Source organism: Vanellus vanellus (genome assembly GCF_965231255.1).
Source record: "Vanellus vanellus genome assembly, chromosome: 5".
NCBI lineage: Eukaryota > Metazoa > Chordata > Aves > Charadriiformes > Charadriidae > Vanellus > Vanellus vanellus.
Window position 1 is genome coordinate 8,106,339 of NC_138910.1, and position 16,040 is coordinate 8,122,378.

A 16,040-nucleotide genomic window follows, 5' to 3' on the forward strand; every position below is an offset into this window, starting at 1 on the left:
CTCCAGGTCTGTCTTACTTTGTAACCAGTCAGTGTAAAAAAAAAAAAACAAAAAAACCAACAGGTTACTGAGTCCTGTAGATCCTTGAGCTGAATAACAATTTAGCTCAGCGCATTCCTTTTTGTGAATATAATGGTTCATCCTGCCAAATCATGTCTGACTTCTTCTGAGTTGCTTCAGAAATATGTCAGTATCAAAAATCTCAGTGCAACATGTTCAGAATTTTGCTGTCAAACCTGGTGGTACAATATCTACTGTTAACAATACAGGAAGCATATTTGGGCTGATATTCTTTTTTCCTATGATCATTAAGGTAATCCTACTCCTCACACAGGCCATGAATCCAAAGTAATTAGGTGATGCTTTGATGTAAACATTTGTTGCTTTCCTCATTTTTAGTTAGGGCACTGCTGCTGAACTTTATAACTGTTTGTTTGTTTAAAGTCTATTGAAGTTATGAAAGAACAAAAGCTAGTATTTCTTCTCTGACCCTGTCCCCTTGGACAGAAATGAATGAAGAATCCACATTTCTGAAGCACATTATGAGAATTTTCATTGATTAATTCTGTGGTTTAAGATTGTTCCTTTCTGAGGGGAATAAAGGAACTTTATGAAGTTCCTCACTTTTTTTTTTTTTTTTCTTCTTTTCCCCAGACAGGCATATTTTGCCCTTTTTTCCTGGTTCGAATCTTAGGATTAAAAAATTTAGAGGACTATTAGTTCCATCATCAGAAGGTTAAATAACCTTTTTCTGTAAATTTTCTGAAAAATGTTTACTAAAAGAGATATATTTCAGTGTCTAGGTTAGGTCTATTTGAATGGCCAATAACTGTCTTCCATGAATAGGGAACTTTCTTAAATAACTATTTCATAGTGTTGAGGAAGTGATACTTGCTGACCTCTCCCTACTGGAATAGTTAGAATATTTTATTGATACTGAGGTGGTGGGCTCTTCCTCCATCATCTGCATTATTTTATGCTTTCTAGGGAGAATTCTCAAGACTTGAGAAGAGTTGTGTAGATATTGAATATTTCAAGATGGAGTGGTTATCATTGTTACATGAGCTTTATTCTGTAACATATTGCAGACCTGTCTTTTAAGTAAGATGTCTTTTTTGTGGGTTTTTTTTGTTTGTTTTGTTTCCCTTAGGTTCAACATGGCTAGTACATTCCAGGAAACACCTACACTTGAAGCTTCTTATTCAGAAAATGTTGATGCTAAGCTGTCCTTTCTCCCTGAAAGACTGAGAAAGAAACTGCTTCCATTTCAGGAGAAAGGCATCATATTTGCACTTCAGAGAAGCGGCAGGTAAAATCCTTATTTTATCATATGCTAAAAATAATTATTTTAAGTAAACATAAGTTACTTTTCAGAAAGACTGTGCAATACCAGCAGCTCTTAGGTGAGTTATATTAGAGAAATTTTACATAAACTATAAGATAACATGGCTTAAAATGAGAGGTTTTGGTTTTTTCCCCAGAGGATGAAAAGATGTTTAATAATGCATTATGCAAAAGAAGATTGTAGTATCAAAGATCTCACATAAGAGGAGGTTGATATCAGCGGGACCATCCTTTTTGTCATGTTAATAGAGAATTCTTAAAATAAGTTAATTCACATTTGTTTTGTTAGTTCTTAATGGCGTGGTAAAGCTGTTAAGAGAATGACTAACAGACCTTGATGCATCTGTGTGGTATTCTATTTTAAACTTGGTACAATTCTGGCATGTAATCAGGGTGTTCTGGAACTCACTGAGCTGCAACAGCAGAGCAGAAGAAGCCTTGCAGAGTTCTCACTTAGCGAGTGTAGCAACTGATAGAGCAGGCATTCAACAATTAAGTACCTGATAAATCAGAAAAATAGGTTATGCAGCAGAGGCTGGAAATATTTTGCTGAGTAAGAGCCTGTTACTGTGTTACAGGGGCAAAGAAGAAGGAAGGGAAATGCTATTTCCACATTTATAAATTTTAGAAGATTTAGGCCAATTCAACCTAAAGCCATGAAACTACTGTATGTTGTTCATTTGGAAAGTAATGACAATTTAGAGGACTGGCACAAATGAAATTATTTTAGCTTAGGTATTAAAGAAGGACAAAGTTAGTTAGATCATTTCACCGTCTTGATCAGAACAACAGGCTTAGGGTCTAAGGGGGTTGCTTGCTAATGTTTCTGATTTTTTTCAGGAGAAAAGAAATGTGCATCTCTTTCTCTAAAGGTGAAAAATTGGAAAGGAAGTGTTTATCATCAGTTTTTGCAATTATATGAAATTCTTGATCAATTAAAATTTCCTCTGAAGATTTTCACTTTAATTCTCTTCATTTGGCAAAAAATCTTCAGCATTTATAACATTGCTGCGTTCAGGGAATGAAGCAAGTCAGACTACGTAGCAGAGTAGAAAGATGAGCCCAGCCATTAACGTGCAAGTCTGAAATATAAAAAGCTTTATGCTGTATTGGCATTAACTTCTCTGTGACCACTGGTCATATTAGGCACTTTTCTGCTGTACAGTGTGACAGTGAGATTGAATGCATACAGCTTTAATGGATCGCTAAGACTTAGATAAAGTAGACAGCAAAGTCTACATTAGAGTTGAATTTAATAAATCTAAAGCCCTTGGCTACCATTTCTCAGTTGATCTGATTCTAATAAGAGGAAGTGAGGTTTATATAGTATGCAATTGAGTTGCATTTGTATATACAAATAGTGACATAACAGAAAACATCAAATATGTATAGTTTCTTTAATGTTAATTAGTGTAGGCTAGTGGATATATTTGAAAGTACCTTAATCTTTTGCAGTGTATTGTAAAATATAGAGGATCCTCAGAAAGCAGCTTAACTGTAAGACTAGATAAATTTTGATTAGATATTTCTTTCTTTTTGTTTGAGACGTAACAATTGCCTGCAATAAGTATGTAAAAAGGTTTGGAATACCTAGGCTAATGTCTCTCTGTCAAGGAGGAAATTGTATTATTTTCATTAGGGTTATGGACTTTATGTTGTTTTCTTTTCTTGAAGCCCTTCATTAACAAAACTGTTGAGTAATTTGGCTTTTGTGGATTTACTGTGGCAGGCATATGAAAGTATTTTGATCATGATTGCAAGAAATCTCATTCCTTGGCATAGCAAATCCTGTATGTTAGCTGGGTCAAATTGAGGAATTATGTGCACACTCTCAGCCAGCCTCTATATAAAGCAAAATTTATTAAGTCAAACTTTCCTGAGGAGTATTTTTTAAATCTGTCCCTTGCTCAGACACATCTGATTTTCTTTCTGTCCCAAAACAGGGAACTAGACCCTCTGCAGATTGTAGCTGAATTTTCTTATTAGTTTGTCAGCCATTGGCTCACCCAAGTCTTTCCCTTTTGTGTGCTCTGTAATGACTTAAGCCTTCTTTCAGTATTCCCAGTGGTATATTTTACTAGGGTCTGGTACTTTTCCATAAAAGTATGTTTTCTAGTTTTAAAAAAACATAAACATAGGACTTGAACTCAGCAGTATGTGTATCTCAGCTCTTCTTTCTTCTCTGCCTCAGGCTATGCACTCCCTTTGCAGTCATCATTTAATCCATGCTTTTCTGTAGTGGCAGGAAACTGGTGTAGAGAAAGTGCTTTATTGTTGGCTGAAGAGATTCAATTAATATTATCTTAGGTTAGACAAGCACCCAGCATGAAAAGGGACTTATTATTAGAACAAACTTATTTCCTGCGTGGAAAAGGCTGGGAGTAACCTATTAATTTCCTTGTTTTTTCCCTGAGCATAAAGTACATATGCTGTTGTGACTTGTGCTTTTGATTCATTAGTAAATGAATAAAAGGCTTTTTTAGTAAGTGCTCCAAAGGCATCATCTAGACTATCAGAGACTGCCTAACACATTTCTAGGAAATAGTAATTCTAGAGCCAACAAGACTGTGTATAGTTCAACATATGATAAGATACCTTTTAGCTTACAGACATGCCTTAAAGGTAAATAACTGCATGGCTGCTTATTCCCTACTAGAGATTATTCTTCAGAAATGCACTTGGGAATAGGTACCTAGGGATGGAAAGTGTTTGATCTTTATTTATAACGTCAAACATTAATGTGCAGAAAAGATGGATGCACAGAAATTCTGTGCTTGAATACTATTTTATTTTTATGGTTTTCTTTTAGGAAAAGTGTAAGTTACTTTTAAAAACAGCATAAATATGTATGTATTTATTTATTTATTTATATGTGCTTTAAACTGTTTTTTAAATAGAAAGCATCAAACTTGCCCCTTCCAGGAACGTAAACTCTTAGCATTGGGCTTAGGGCATATTTAGGGTTGTTAGGGTCAGTTGTGTGTACGCTGTTGGGAGGTGGAGGTGAGCAATTCTCTCTGTTGCTCTTTGTGTGCTGGTTATTAGTCACAGTTGGGCAGATGTAGATAAATCCCCACTTCCTAAGAGCACAGGTAACCTAATCACAAATGAAGAGGCATAAACTGAAAACCTTAAAGCAAAGATGTCATCTTGCTTTTTAGGTTGAGTTGATCTGAGCAACAGAGTGTAGTTTTCAGGCCTATTTTATTCTTCCATGTAATAAACCATGACGTATGCAGGAGGAGGCTGACTTGAGAATGAAGACCTAAACAGGACTGAGAAGTCACCAGTCAGTGGTCAGGTGCTAGTTAAGACGAGGCAGCAGTGTCAAAGCACAGTACTCTGGAAAAAGTGGTAGAAGTTTGGGCAAAATATCGCAGATGTAGACGTATATGGGCAAATGGTTTGATTGTATTGACATAAGGATTATATTCAAAGTCTTTTAAGCCCACATTTCTCTTTGGATATTAATGATTTTTACTGTTCATTAACATAGTACTTGGCAACTCACAATCTCTTTCTACCATGTATTCTTGTTTTATAGCATCTCTTTATAGAAGTGTGGGATGTCTGTCTTGTATTAGAAACAATTTACTCACCTGAATATACTGTAAAAGTCAGAGGCATGTTGATGTTTGAAAGTTAGCTCTCTTGCTAATGGGTAACATGTACAAACCGAATCACTAAATGCTTTGTCAAGTCTTATAATAAAACCTGTCAGCTTATGATTTGCAGACATCATTATTTAGCATTGCTTGCCTTGTTGACGGTATCTAAAAAAAAATGCCTTCAGACACAGATATCTTTTTTTTTTTTTTTTCTAGAAATATTGGCAGAGCAATTGTTTAAGTTATCTTGCTTGTGGATGTGAAAGAGAATTTGGAGATACTTACCACTCATGAAATAAGCTTATCCAGTATAATTGTATGCTCAAACTGTTTTACTGGGGTAATCTAGTTTCCTCCTGTGCTTTTCTTCTCACTATTTTACATAAGGTTCCAGTGCATTAACATTGTAACCTCTATTTTCTGGCAAAAAAAAATAAAAGATTTTTTGATATAAATTTATCTAAATATTCAAATGCTTATTGATATGTTTACCAGGATCTGTATTTCACTCCAGTGCTGATTTATAGGTTTTTTTTTTGCTTTTTAATGGTACCTTTGTAAGTTTTAGAGGTGATACATTAACTTATATTTATATGTTCTGGAGCACGTGATTTTTAGTTTCCTATATGTGCTAGGTTAATGTTGTTTATTGAGTATAGACACAGTAAAAAAGTGGTAAATGATAGTGGTGTACAGTGTGTAATGTTGTTTTGGATAATAGGCTACAGAGAATCATTATGATAGTGTGCTCATTAGAGAATGGAATGTAAGTGTCCCCTATTATAATAACGAGTCAGTTAGCTGCGCTTCAAAATAGTACATTTTTTTTTTCCACTTACTGTGTCTCTGGTCTCTAGCTAGCTACACAGGAGAAATGCATAGTTAATTCTTTGTTAATTAAGACAGATTTTTAGTTCAAAATTTTATCAGTTTGCATAGAAATTAATTACTGCCTCTTCCTCAAAGTAAACCAGAAAAACAGAGGCTCAGATCCAAATTTCCTCAAAGCCTATGAACACAGCTAAAAGGTTCTAGCTCCATTTCCTCACTGGAAAGGTATATACAGTCTGACGAGGTTTTAGTAGTTGAAACGTAGAAATGATAGCTCTTGGGCAGGAAGCAAATAGAAATGTTTAGAATTCCCAGGCACAATATAGTCCTTTGTAGGGCCAGGAATTTCTGATGTAAGTTATATTTAAATTCTTGGGCAAAGTTCTACACAAATTTCTTTAGCTTTCTAGGATGGTAGTAGGAAGGAGAGATGAGAATGCACAGAAATTGAGTCTAGATATCTGTGCATCACAGTAAACTAACATTTTTTTTCCCCTTGAAATTCTAAATTCTCAAGTTCTCAGAAATCCTTATTCAGAATCTCCTTTGTTGTATCTAATTTGGCCTACCTGAACATAAAACCTATAGTCTGCATGTCCAGTGTGTTGGGCAGGGGTCTGGGAGTGGAAATGTGTCTTTTAGTAGAATTTTTTAGACCTTGAGGAAAAGTTTAAGCTTTCTTTGTCTAGACTGTGAACTAGATAGATAGCCTGAATTGGTGAATTCTTCTGTATTACCCATTGAATAGTATGAAAGGTATCATTTCTATTTGAGTTGAGTATCTAAGGGAGTTATATTTCTACCTTTTGGAAGCTGATATAATAAGAAAAAATATGTTCAGTCTGTATTTGCTTCCTTGTGCATTTTAGTTTGTGCTTTTCTCTTACGCTTCTGTTTAACTATTTTTCCCTTTCACTCTTTATTTTTGTCTTTTTTTACTGAGTTTGGTTCTGTTTCTTATGTTGTCTATTAATCTTTCTTTTTCCATCTGTATAATGCCACTGTTGCTTTCTGATTGTATTGCCTTTTTAAGTTACCAGAGCTTTTGCTTTACTTTGCTTTTATCTTTACTATTTTTTGATCCACGATTCCCGATTGATTTGCTTTTTCAGTGTATTTCTTTTCTTCGGTTTCTTATCTATGATAGTAGCTATGAATAAGGAAATTTCAGAGAAGAACATACATTTTTCTTCCATTTCCATTTTGAAGCACTAAGCCTAGATGCATGTTTACATATCTGTTACTGTCTATGTCTAATTTTCTGTCCTTTGTTTGGAAGGTCATAGATTGCTGCAAGTCTGTGTTGGGATTAAATGCAAGAACAACTGCTTTTTATGATAATCTAAAATCATCTCTCTTTTTTTTTTTTTTTTCAGAATCAGCTACATGGTCTAAAGGAATTTATAACAAAAATATTTTACAGGCTATTGCTGGATTGTCCCCCAGTATTATTTCTCAGTATTTCTCTTCTGGGAGACATGATATCTTCATTTTCAGTTGAATTTTGCTTTGCTGTTTTCATCTCTGTTATAAGTCCTCACAACACTACAGTCTATTAGTTTACTTAATGTCTTAGTTTAACTTAAACATATAGCATACAACTTCATTTATGCAGTGAAAACATTAACCATTGATTTTTAAAGGAAGAGAAATGCAACAGAGATGGTTGACATGGAGAGTTCATATTTTATGGAGCTATAGCTATTTGACAGTTATCAGTATATTGTTTTTGACATCAGTATTTATGGAAACATTTATAAGAAGCATTTTTCTTCAAGTTGTATTCATATTTGGCCATTTTGTTTTGAATGAGTTGCTGAAAATCTTAGTGAGCATTCTGACTGTTTCCTTCTAAGCACATAACGACGACTATCGTTCTTATATGCTGCAGATCGGGAAGAAATGGTGTTAAGTATCAAACAGGATATTCTTTGATGACTCCAAATGTTGCAATATCACTGTTGTTGTAAGACTGGAGTTAATCTGAATTCTTGTTATTAAACTTGTGACCAATTAGATCTTAAGATGTAGAGTTCAGGATTTAACATAAACAAGACAAATTCAAAAGCAGACAACAAGATGAAGTTAATCATAGTCTCTTTTGGGAGATCTACTTATTCTCTCTCGTTTTGTCACACTGACTTTGATAGATGCCAAATTAATTAAATTTGCATGTTAGAAAATGAAATTCTGATCACATTTGGTTTTGGGAGGTTTTGGGAGGTTTTGGGGGGGTTTTCAGTCATGTCTAGGAATATTTTGATGAATGTTTCATTTTTATTTTAATTTGTACTTGGTGACTTGAAGAATCAAGTGCCATCAACAAGTGTCTCCATTATTTGTAGATCTTCAGGTCAGAGAGAACTGGGAATAAACATAATTGTAACTTTTTTATGTGATTTCTCTCTCTAATCTCAGTAGGTTGTGGTTAGATAGTTTGAAAGAGATGTTTGAAACAAGGCATAAGTCTCCTGCTGGAGTAAGAAAGAAATCTTCTCTTATTCCAACATATTCAGCAACTCATTTTACATATATGGAATGCTTATAATTTTGTGATAAATCTGAACCCTTAAAGTTTGCATCATAATAGATGAGCAGTTGTTTCCAGTCTTAGAAAACAAAGCTGAAAAGTAATCCTTGGGGAAAAAGAATGGAATGTCTGTTTAATGAATACGTAGAGGATCAAACAGTTAATACATTTCAGCAATTAAATATGGAGTAGCTCTATGAGTACTGTCTTTTAAAGAAAGGTTTCTTTTTTTAAAGACGTTGGTTTGTAATGTTTCAGAGTACATTTCACATCTGAGAAGTGCCAAAGGAGAGAGATGATTAAATGAAGATGCTAGCTCACAGAATGAGGTTCAGATGCAGGAAGTATGAATGAGAGATTGAGCCAAATTCTGCAGAGCTTTCATGGCCAGGGAGGCTTGTTTGGAAGTGATGCTGTAGGAACTGGGAAGCAATTCAAATGGAACAAAAAATGCATTGTCAGTAAGTGAATGTAGAATGTCATTCAGGAGAGGAACTGTGTGGGGTTAAAAAAAAAAAAGGATTTAAGAACAGAAAAAAGCAATGGTAGTAATCTGAGAAATTACCTGGTCTTAAATGTGGACTTTTAGCAGCATTAGTAGAGAAGAAAATACAGATTTTTAGAAATGCAGGGCACATCTGTTAGAATGGAAGAGAAGAACCAAGTGAGATAAAGATTAAAAGTGTAGGCAATAGTTTGTCAACAGCGATGGAGAGAGGGGAAATGAATTTAGTGTTAGCTATGTGCTATAAAAGTTTGCAGTGGGAGAATTCACAATGACAAATTGGTGTGTTTGACTAAGCATCAAGGAGAGGGCAGAAAGAAAGTGATCACTTTTGAGTATGTGAGACAAGCTGCTTTAATGTGAGTGAGGAAAGAGGAAGGTCTTAAACAAGTATAAGTCAAATTCTGACTGACTTAATGGAGGTTAGGAGGAGAGGAAGAACATGAGCAGAAGAGAAAACTACCCCAAAGGTAGCTGGGTAGACAATTTAAGTCCACGTGCTTTATGATGTCTTTGTACTGTGGTGAAGGGAGGACAAGCTAGAGTAGAGGAGATAAAGCAGCGTAGAAAAGATCAGCAGAATTGCTTAGTTCAGAGACACATGTTAGAAAAGAAGTGGGATATTCTGTCAACAATTGAATGGATGGTTGTTTTTGAAGTATTTGGAAGGTACAAAAGTATTTTGAAGTATTGGTATGGAGCAGGAACTATGTGTATGAGAAAACTAACCACTGGGTTTGAGAGCTTGGCGTACTGGAGGGAAAAGACATTGAACCTGGTAACTATTGAAAATAGAGACACTAGTGGCGAGATGCTTTTCTAGGTAATTCTTCTCCCTGTTGCCTGATTCAGCTACCTTTAAAGGAGGAAGATGTGAAGAGAGTTGTTCTTCTGCAGATCATGCAGCAGGAGGGTCACTTGGGAAAGCAGAGTCTATTGGAAAAGTAATGAGAAGTACCTAAATTTCATTGAAAGTCATTAGACTACTAAGGAAAAGCTACTATTGATCACAGGTATTTCAGCGGTGCCAATTAATACTGAGGTTAAGGTTTGTAGCCTAGATTGTCAGTAGTTTAAATTAGTTGATGTTATTCCAACTGTTCCAATTAACTGAAATCAGTTTTTCTTGCATTGAGTCAGCTGGTGAACCAATTTGTCTCTGAAGCCAGTGACTGAATGGATAAAGAGTTTTCACAATCACTACTAGGTGTTGTCTTCACTGGAATTTTTATAAGTTAACAGTTCAATTAATATATTCTGAAAACCTATTGAAGTATCTGAGCTTAACCTTCAAATTAACCACTTTGATGTGTGTTATTCCACACGTCTTTGTCAAACTAAAATACTAGAAGATGTTTGAAATGTGCTCTCATAGCTTTCAAATGTTAAAGCATTTTAGGCATTTTCAGTTGCATCTTGAGGAGTTTTGGAGAAAAGCACAAGACAGCACAACCATTCTCCTCTACACTCCTTTAAAGAATCATTAACACTGCAGATGTGGCAATTTAGTGCATCTTACATTAAATTGAGGGTTGTTTTTTTATTATTTAGGGTTTTTTTAAATACCTAGTGTAGTTCAAGAGCAAGGTTATCATCTAGTTTAAATCTTCTGGGGCTCTATTTTTGGTGAAACAACCTTGATTATTTTTGCAAGGAAGTGAGGTCTCTTTGTTCTAGTTTTAGGACTGCGTGCTGTGATTACTGACACACAAATGTAATGGTTGCTTGCGCAGTTTTATATAAAAACGTACTGAGTTCAGATTCCTTAAATAACCCTTGGTTGAGATGTTAGTGCTAAAGTGTTGGCTTGTGAGTAGGAGGCAAATTATATGTTGTAGCGTTATATAAAACTGACTCACATGAGTAGGTGAGAATCCCAAGAATATCAGGACACCCACACTAGTGAAAGAAAGATGCGAGCTTCCTCTGTACAACATGTTCCAAAGACTGCATTAACAAAACCAGCTTTAGTTTGTTTGAGTAGTAACAAAATTTTTCAGTGTTTTAAGGAATGAAGTGCTACTGCTTTGACTGTTTGTCTTGGAAAATGTATTTAAAAGTGAAGAGGTTTGCTCTGAAAATGCTACCTGCGGTTCTAACTATTCTTTCCTGGGTAAATAGCTGTTGAAAATTAATCAAAAAGTTGAATTATCCCCACAGGCAGCAATAGTTGTATTGGATTGCTATACCCCTTTATCTTTTAATCCTCTTTGTAAGGAAGAACTGTCTAGTTTAGAGAGGATAATACTACAAAATATTTCTGTAGTTGCAAGAAACCTCTAGCACTGACTGTATGACTTAGTAGGGTTCTTGATTGTATAGACCTTAGATATATACCAGTGTGGCGTTAATCGGTATTCTTGCAAGAGCAAAGTTCAAAATTAGATTCTTTGTCTTTGCAAAGATACCTTGCTGAAGGAGCCATAATTAACCAAGCAAACAATACAGTTAAAGTTTCTTACATTAATATTGCTAACATTTAAAAAAAGGTGACCTGAATGTAACCCAGTATTGCTAACATTTAAAAAAGGGTGACCTGAATGTAACCCAGACACACAGAAATAGAAATTATTTTCATTTAAACATTTTTTCCTTCCCTGAAACTCATTTTATGAAACTGTTTTAGCACTAACTTCTTTCTGATGCAGACTATTTTTGTGTGGCTATATGACATGCCACATGAGCTTAGCCTCAGTTTCCTTCTGCTTCTCCAGTCAACTCATCTGCATAAAACTTTAAAGATATGCTTCTCCTTCTGCTTTGCAAAGTTGGTTCCAATCTTCTTGACATTAACACAACCAGGAGCTCTTTCTCTGCTCTGACACTTGAAAGATTATGCTTTCTGACCTTCCAGGGGCAGAACTTTCCTGACCAGAACTTTCGTAGGTCTAGGTTTTGGGTTTCATCCTCAGTTCCTTCACTTTGTTTCTGCTAACTTCTGGTTTCTTTCCAGGGTTTGCTGTAGTAAGACTCTGTAAGAACACCTTTGCTCAGTGCTTGATACAAGGCTGTTCTTATAGTGCGTGCTAGCTTGTGAATATCTGGTTCAGAGGTTCTGACTCATCCAGCTTTGTGTGGTTCCTTAACTTATGTGATTTTTTTTACATTTAAAAGAAAGCTTCAAACACAGTGATGGGGTTTGCATATAACCTTGGGTGCTTGCATTTGTTCTCTTTTGTGTGGGGATCAAAAATAAGGTTTTGGATTTACATGCACCTGAGGTGGACCAACACAGTAGACTTCTTGCTCTTTTCTCTGCATGCATATTCACTCACCAGGATATGTTTTCACACAAAGCTTCCTGTTTTGCTCTTTGTGTTTGCATTTTAATTGAAAATGTTTTATTTTAAAGCTAATAGATCTCAAAATGAAAGGGTTGTTATCCTAGTGGAGACCAGAGTATGTGGCTCCCTTCTAATTATGAAAGATAGTACTGTGTCCGAAGCCAATTGCTAACCCTACAACTGCAAAAGGGTTATGAACAGTAGGAAGATTGTAGCAACATGTGCTGTGCATTCCGATGAGATTCTGATGCTTTCTGTTAGGAAAGAATAGCAGATTTCCTTCATAAATGGAGAGAGAGTCAAATGCTAGACACAGGATTCACTACGAAGAAGGGAAACATTTAAAAATGAAATGGGAAAGAATCTGAAAGAATTTGCCATTGACTGTGGTGCTTTTTGCATGGTTGGGCTTTGCTGCTGAGAGTAAGTGTAACTGAGACATCTAAAATGATATTTTCCCCTGCTTTTCTGAAACTTTTGACCATGTGGGCTGAGCTTATAACAGGATATGAAACTGCGTATCATAGCTCTGATTTATATTCTTGGATAGAGCTATTATTAAGTTGTCATATGAACAGATGGGATATGAATGATGAAGCTCAGATTGGGTAACTACCAGTTGAGAGGAAATGACTAATTGAACTTCAGAGAACAAGAAGTCTGTCTTCTTGCAGTCAAAATACGTGAAACAAAAATACATGTTTGTCCCTTCAGTGTAGCTGAAGATCTGTTTCTTCTGCTTTGACAGCATGGAACCTTTACATTCATGTTGGCAGCTTGTCTGACTGCAATAATATAGAACATACCGAAGTTTGTTTTAAATAGAGGTTGCATAGTTTTAAGATTATGTAAAGTATTGCTTTTTAACAACTTAATGCAACTATTAGACATCTTTTGAGTTCTGTGTGATCTGGCCTATAATGATGGGGATGTGCTTTACATTTCAAATCTAATTGTTGTGATTATAAACTGGGAGCACTTGATGATTTGACTCTCAGTAATATAAGCTATTTTTCATTGCCCTAGTGTCTAATGAAAAAGTTTTGGACTTTTTGTATTTTGTAACTACATTAAGCAGGCATCTGCAAGGTTCTTATTCTAAAACTGTGAAAACCACAGAGGATAGATGCTCTAAAATTAGTTTTATTAACTTCTACCTGCATCGTAAACTCATCTTGTGTGTCATGTCAAAACTTTTATTGAGTGTGTCAATATTGTTAATTAATTGGCATAAATCAGCAATTTTAAAATTGTAGCACTTCAGGAATTCGGGTATGAACAGTGTGGCTCAAAGCAGTGATTCATGTTGCTATCGGTATCATAACAAAGGACTTAACACATTCAGATACTCTCATTGGAGCTTTAAAAACAATTTTGTGCACCTGGTTCATATCAATCTGTGAAGTGTCTAGTTGAATGTTCAAATGACTAAAAAACTATATGGGTTGCAAGTATAGAAAGAAAATCCAAACTACTTATGACAAAGCTATTTCATCATTGGGTGCCATAAGAGAATGAATACTTAACTAAATAGCAAAATATCACTATAGATATGTAACTTTTTAACCATATGGGTGTTTCTGTGGAATCTCTATTTGTATTGGTACTGCAGAAACAAGGAAGATAAAACCATGTTGATCACTTTACCGTGATTATCTTTTAAGAGTGGTTATGTTATGGATAAAATTATGGCAGTTATTTTGTGCTTCCATTCATTTACCAGCAACAAAATGATGAGTTTCTGTATTTAAAAGCCAGCAACTTTGTTGCTGCTACTTAAGAAGATTCACTTCAGACATATTAGGCATAATATGAAGTGAATTAGGCATTCACTTCAGGCAGTTAATAGACATGAAAACAGAAGATACCAGCAAAGATTCTATGAGCACGGTCTGAAAATGAGTGCAAAAAGAAAAGCAGAACTACTTTCTATTCTTTGGCAGATACTCAAGTCATCAAAGTTTAAGTGGATACAGTTCACTCTAAGGAAGAAAAAATACCTAATTTTATGGAAAAAACATCCATTCCTGAGGTTGACGTATATTTAAGGCTTTTTATTTTAATTGCTATTCAGCTTCTAATTGTCAGAACAGTTTGTAATTCACTCTGAATTTCTTCATTTTAGCTTGTTATCCTGAAAAAAAGAATGAGGGTCCAAATTGTTAGTTCACATATACCAAAGAACAGTGCAAGAGGGTCTTATGTATTCTCACTTTGCTTTCTGGGTGTCTGAACTGGCATAATTAACATTTCATTATTTGTGCAATTCTACTAAAATATAAGTTGATATGATGAGAAATGCTCTATTTTTCAGCAGAAGTTGGCAAGGAACATTTGTATTCCTGTCCTCTTCACCACATTTCCTTACTACCAGATGCCACTTGGATGCAATGTACTCTCAGTTATTGCTGTATTTGTACATTTGCTCCGGTATCCTTATATTAAATAGACTATATTATTGAAGAAGGTATTTGTTTTTTTCTTGAGATGCCTCTGTTCTGTAGCTAATTGCCATAGTCTTACTCATTTTCTGCATTTGTGTAAGGAGTTTGAACATCCCTGCAACACAAGGTTGTTGTGCATTCCAATTGATTTCAGGCTTTGAACTGTTTTTAAAAAACATGATTAATGTACTCAAAGCAGTTGGCCTCTGAAAGAATCTGCAAGAAGAAAGGCTTGTTTTGTAAACTTCAGTTCAAGCAATTAACAATGAGTATTAAATGAAAAAAAAAAAAAAAGTCCTTGAGCAAAAACATGATTTTAAAATTAGAATTGTGAATTAGTTGTCTGCAAATAAATGTCTTTGCCCAGCTGCAAATCACAGTCATTAAGGCCCCACAATCATGAGTTGCCACTAAAAATAATTCTCTTCCTGCCTTTTTTTTCCACTTGTAAATCTATGCAGATGCAGGGAATTTGTTTTGTTATGTTTTCTTCCTTTATTTTCATTGCTCCATCCCTAACAACTTGGGGTGGGGAATCTGGTTACAAAGCTATTGCAAGTAGATAGTTTGTTACTTATAAAAAAATTAAGTTATATAAGATATATTTTGAATTCTTCTTTATGTTAGTTAAAAGAAACTGATAAATCATTCTCTCCCTCTGCACTGGTGAGGCCACAACTGGAATACTGTGTCCAGTTTTGGGCTCCCCAGTTCAAGAGGGACAGGGAACTGCTGGAGCGAGTCCAGCGAAGGGCAACTAAGATGATTAAGGGCTTGGAGCACCTCCCTTATGAGGAAAGGCTGAGAGAGCTGGGACTCTTTAGCCTGGAGAAGAGAAGGCTGAGGGGAGACCTTATTATGGCGTACAAGTATCTAAAGGGTGGGTTGAAGGAGGATGGAGCCAGGCTCTTTTCAATGGTTCCCAGTGACAGGACGAGGGGCAATGGGCACAAGTTAGAACATAGGAAGTTCTGTTCAAATACACGGAAACACTTCTTTACAGTGAGGGTGCCAGAGCACTGGCACAGGCTGCCCAGGGAGGTTGTGGAGTCCCCTTCTCTGGAGATTTTCAAGACCCGCCTGGATGCAGTCCTGAGTAATGTGCTCTGGGCAATCCTGCTTTAGCAGGGGAGTTGGACTAGATGATCTCTAGACGTCCCTTCCAGCTCCGTGATTCCATGAAATTTGTAGATGTCAAAATTTACACTGGCAGATTGAGTGAGCAAACAGCAGTATACCATATTTCTCAGAGTATCAAACGTTTATCTCGCACATGATGTCTGAAAAGTGCCAGTGTACAATTTCTGCTGAGATGCCTATTTTGACCGCAGAAATGTCCATTTTGGCCCCATGGCAAGATTATTAGACATATTAGACATATCAATCATTAGTGTAAAGTGGCTGGGGTTTTGTGCAGAAAAGAAGAAAGAAGACTTCTGTTGTGGTTTTGTATAGCTACACTACCTTCAGATTTCCTAACACTAAATAATCAGT

General features: G+C 35.6%; 1 protein-coding gene across 1 annotated transcript in view; it reads left to right on the forward strand.

Annotated features, from left to right (window-relative positions):
* Nucleotides 1-1,157: 1,157 nt before the first annotated feature.
* ZRANB3 (zinc finger RANBP2-type containing 3) overlaps nt 1,158-16,040 on the forward strand; it is a gene marked incomplete at its 5' end in the record, with an annotated part of 46,805 nt that continues 31,922 nt past the window's right edge. Inside the window, one exon of the mRNA XM_082484348.1 lies at nt 1,158-1,309. Coding sequence (XP_082340474.1) covers nt 1,158-1,309 — 152 coding nt within the window. The remainder of the gene's footprint in view (nt 1,310-16,040) is intronic.